The following is a 5,132-nucleotide window of genomic DNA, read 5'->3' on the forward strand; positions in this document are numbered from 1 at the left end:
AAACACAACAAATCTTACAAATGGATTCTGCCAAAAGACGTCTCTGCTAAAAGACGTTTCTCCAAAAAAATGACGTTATACAGTAATGGACCCATACACTAACAAAACTAGTGTAAAGGGTTAACTCTCCTCTAATATAGGGAACCTTATTTCCTTTTCGAATAAATGAATCAATTTGCCATTGTGATAAACGACAAATTTTCCTTCAAACTTCCCTTTTCATGTAAAATACAGTTATTCCTGTGTATGAGAAAGTGCAATGACACTAAGTCCAAACCAACAGAATGCAAATTTTTGTTTCGCGTCCTTCCGCTTGCTGCTTTTTTTTTTTTTCGTAATGTTTTCAAATCAATCAAGGCCATGGATTTCCGTATCTATCACTGTTGATAACTAACTTAAAAACATGGTACCATGGTGGCATTAGACAGTAATTCGTAGAATTGATGATCAGAATAACTTGTCATTGAGAACAGTGATATACTTTTTTTTTCGAGAAAGTTAGAGAGTGTGTGGCTAAATAAAGTTTGGTAGCATTTTTGTTGTTTGTTTATGATTCTCTCTAATCTAGACCATTGGGTTTCAGACATTATTTCATTCACTTCCCAGAAAAGTGTTGTTATTACTACTGGTGCCCCTCCAAATTCACGGTTATAGCACACCACACAATTCGATTCAGTTAAATTTTGTCAAATTCATTATTTCTCACATTTCTTTAAACAACAAAAAATAAACGATGTAACACAAAAATATACAATTATGATATTATGTTTAAAGGAATCGCATAGTATTGGTTGAGGTGAGAATTCAGCTTTAAACTTTTTGGGAGATACTTAAACCACTGTATGAAATGTTAAAAAGCATACAATTCTACGAGGAATTCAAAGTTTATTTGATGAAAATCGGTTTTGAAATGGCTGAGATATCCAAAAACAAGGTAAAGCAAAGCCTGGGCCCCGTCTTATAAAGACTTCAAATCAATCACAAGTCCCCAAATTAATCGCAACTTGCATTGCAGCTCACAAGAAACTTGTGATTGATTTCTATCACAAGTCTTTACAAGACAGGCCCCTGGGTCCCACCTTTTCTTAAGCTCACTTTGTTTTGGATATCTCAGCTGTTCAAAACCGACTTTCATCAAATAAACTTTGAATTCTTGTCAAAATTGTACGATCTTTCCTATTTCACACGAGGTTACTCATAATCATTAAAAAAAAATGAAACCTCATGCCCTATCTCAACCAAAACTGTACAATTCCTTTTAAGGATAGAAATGCACAACCATGGTCATACGATTGTAAAAAAAAAATCAACATCCGGACAGGTGACTATGATATGTTTTTCTGTACTTCTGGTTACCAGCAGAGGTCTCACCTCAAACGTGTTTGATAATTGTGCCTTGTAACGTGGCTGCACAACTAAAATCTATTTCCTCACCAGAACACACATGGGATTAAAATTCTTAGAATGTCACAATGCATTTGATGTACTTCAGACAGCTAAGGCGCGCAAGGAGTCCACAAACAATAGAACGGTATGGAAAAACCATACTAACGTTTCATTTTTTAACGGAAAGAGTAGAACAGAGAGATTGATGAACCAAGTCGACTAGAATTCTAAAATTAAAAGCAAATACAGTCCGACCTCTCCTATCCGGACATGTTGGGACCGGCGCGCGGCGCTCATCCGGATAAGGGATTTGGCCGGATATGGGAAACTCAATGTTTAATACACACAGTTGCCTACCTATTGGTAAGCCACAAGTAACTTATTGCAAGTAACTGAAACTCTTTCTTTGCTATCAGTGCAAACTTGGGGGTAGTGAATGTCTGAATGCATGATATTTTAGATGAAAATTTCATTTGAATGTTTGTTATTCATGTTGGGCATGATATGTAATTCATGTGAGTTTGGGTGGGATTTGTTGTTTTCGTTTTTGCTTTAGTTTGAAATCCCCCTTTCCCCCGTTATTATTAGATTGAAAAATAAAAATCACGGCGAGATCGGGTCCGGATAACAGAGCGATCCGGATGAAGGGAGAGGAGAGGTCGGACTGTACCACAAAAATAATGTTTGTCATCGTAGTCATCGATTTTGATTGAATCAAGTGAGATATATTGTTGCACTTCTTACCTACAGGCAGTGAAAATAATTTGTATCCTCCAAACTACCTTTTAACAAGCAAGTGAATGTGGTGCCCATTCATTCCTTTTATGAATGTCGCCATTTATATCACTAAAACCAACCAAGGCCTCTTTCGATCGTTTGATTATGCCCTGAGTTCTTATTTTCTTACACAACTACATTTAAATGACTAGAAGCTACATCAAGTCTGCCGAAGATTCCTAGCAGAAGTCCAAGTTTATACGGCCTTCGAAGGTTTCGTTTCTCCGATTCCGGTTCGTGAGCTAGTAAGCAGTTTCGTTCATCGTATCTCTAAGGGGATCGTCTTTATTTACGGAGCGACGTTTTAATCTGCACCCGTCGCAAGTCCAGCGATCCAGTAAGAGAAAATGTCGAAAGTTCCTTCTGAAGTGGACGTTGGTGGCAGCATATATGAAAGGATTGATAGTGGCATTGCACCACAAAATTGTGTTGGTCACTTCCCAAGCTAGCTCAGAGACACAGTCGTAGGCACAGACGGCAAACATAGCGCTGGTGATCTGGTAGGGTAACCAGCATGCAAGGAAGCACCCCACCAGGACAGCCAAAACGAAGGCAGCTTTTTGGTGTCTGGCCAAAAATCGTCTTTCCTTGGTTGTGGTGTCGCCTGTCGTTCGATTGACGTTTTGCGCGTCCTCTGATGGGGTTTCTTTGCGACCTGGAGCGTCAGGAATCGCAACAGGGTGTGGCTCACACCGCCCTGATTCCCGACATGCTTTTTTCGATCCGTTTGAGCGAGACGGTGCAGTATTGTCCTTGTGCTGGACGAGCGACTTGTCGTAGACATTATTGACCTGGGGACTCGGTCCAACGCTGCCTTTGGACCGCCTCCGTATGTTGACAAATATGGCAGAATTGAGCGCCACCAGGAAAAAGAAAGGGATGATAAAGTTTAGGGTGTTTATGATGACAGTGGCAGTTAGATTCGCCGAGTATTCCATCTCACAGTTTGTGTCAAAATCAATGTTGTATTCTCCTGTGATTGGACTCCAGGCGAAAGCCAGGAAAAAATAAACAGCCAGAGTCACTGTCCAACAGGCGAAAAGAATCATCCCTACTCGTCGTTTGGTCTGGAAGCTCCTGTACTTCATACCCATGGTAAGAAGGCAGAGGCGATCCCAGCTGATGAGCAGGATGGTGATCACCGCCATATTGAGGAGGGCGTTGTCCAGAGCGCACCAGATCTTGCAAAAGACCTCTCCATACAACCACACGTCCTTCACCAGCCAGTCAGTGTTAAATGGTAGAATAACGGATGCTGTCAGAAAGTCAACCACTGCCAAGTTGACGATGAAAACGTTTGCGACGTTTGCCCGAACTTTCACGTCCCGTATAAAGGCCAACACGACAAAGAAATTGCCAACCATGGTGACAAACATAATGACAGACAAAATAAGAGGTACTGTGGCAAGCCATGCCTTGGAATGAGTGCTCACATCACTATCATCATGTAGATCACTGGAGCTGAAGCCGTCCGTGGTACTTTCCAAAGACATAGCTCTGGTTCAGCATGGTCTTCACAAATCGTCAAAAATTATAAGTTTCACCTTTTTCTGTCGCTTTCTACCGAGGCACATTTCATGAGCAGTCATACGGCGGTGTAATGACATCGATCGAAGTTCGAAAACTGGTCACTCATAGAAGTTCTGAAAAAAAAACACATGAAAAGAAAACTGTTAGTGATGTAATGAATTATATTTTGACCGACATACATACTAGAGTCATGGCTATGGTATGTGTGTCGGTCGAAATTGAATTCAATTTTACGCTATCTTTGTGCATAATGAAAACAGAGTGGCAATTTCGTCGGATGCCGGATGATATATAAAAAACCCCACGACAATGCAAAGAAACATTCATGATTCATTTATGCATGCTCAGTTTATTAAGAAAGGAAATCGAAACACCAAAGATAACTTCATTACGACAGTAATTTCACCACAGTAGTTACAAAAATTGCCGTAAACAGGAGCACTAGTGGACATAATAATATACTCATAGAACGCAGCGCTGACCTAACATGCCCGTATTGTCACAACGAATATTTACGTGCCCTTGCATTTAAAGTTTTTTGTTTTTTAATATACGTAAACATTTGTAATTCACTTCTTTTGAAGTCCAACCAAGAACACTGACAAGTTTTTGCAACTTTTTTATACTCAATTATTGAAGAATTATTTGTCCAAGAAATGTGTTGGCCACAATGGAAGACATTGCGTCCCATAAGCTAATGGGTACCTGGTGTAAGATTGATATGGGTCGCGTTCGGAAGAGTTTGAATGATTCTCCTGAAGATTCAGCACTTAACCTGTAGATGACGTCATCATTGTTCTTCGTTCGCATACGTCCGCCGAGGAGTGTTTTGGTGGCCTTTAAGTGTCAAAGTTTCACGAGGAATTACTTAGTGAAGATTACAGCAGATCAGAAGATGAAGATATATATGTGAAGCTTCCATCCAGTCTCAATTAAGGCAGAGGAGAGTGGACCTGAGAGAAGAGATAAAGGATTTGATACTTTTTAATCACTTAATTATTTCTGGATAGCGTAATGGTCACAAAAGATATTACAGCGAGCTTTATATCTGCGGCACGAACGCTAGACACGACGCTATTATGCTAAATAATGGTATTCTGCACAGTCAAACAGTAATGTTTCCATTGTTCAACCCTTGATACTGCGTCGTCTTAGCATTGAAGATCCAAAGTTCCGTGTTATCAGTCAAGGAGGGTGTCGAGAAACGTTAATAAAAGCATGATTTTTTTTTTCTATGGGCAGGAGATATTGATTTCCTGTCAAAACGGCACTTCTCTTTCATTCTATTGGCTTAATTTCTGACAGCATGCTCTCGACATACCAATGATGATGCGTTGCATGCCCCTTTTTCTGTACTTACAAAGTGCCACGTCAATAGGGACTAAGGAGAGATGTCTTTTAATTGCATCTCAAGGAGGGTTTTTTGAAAAACACAAACA

At 40.0% G+C, this 5,132-nt stretch overlaps 1 protein-coding gene across 1 annotated transcript; it reads right to left on the reverse strand.

Moving 5' to 3' along the window:
• Window positions 1–2,405: 2,405 nt before the first annotated feature.
• Window positions 2,406–3,656, reverse strand: LOC139715920 (histamine H3 receptor-like). Its single transcript, XM_071627472.1, has one exon. The coding sequence runs from the start codon at window positions 3,654–3,656 to the stop codon at window positions 2,406–2,408; it is 1,251 nt and encodes a 416-aa protein (XP_071483573.1).
• Window positions 3,657–5,132: the final 1,476 nt, after the last annotated feature.

The sequence above is a fragment of the Diadema antillarum genome, unplaced genomic scaffold, assembly GCF_040938485.1.
Source record: "Diadema antillarum isolate AM-2024a unplaced genomic scaffold, OU_Dant_1.0 scf00000057, whole genome shotgun sequence".
NCBI lineage: Eukaryota > Metazoa > Echinodermata > Echinoidea > Diadematoida > Diadematidae > Diadema > Diadema antillarum.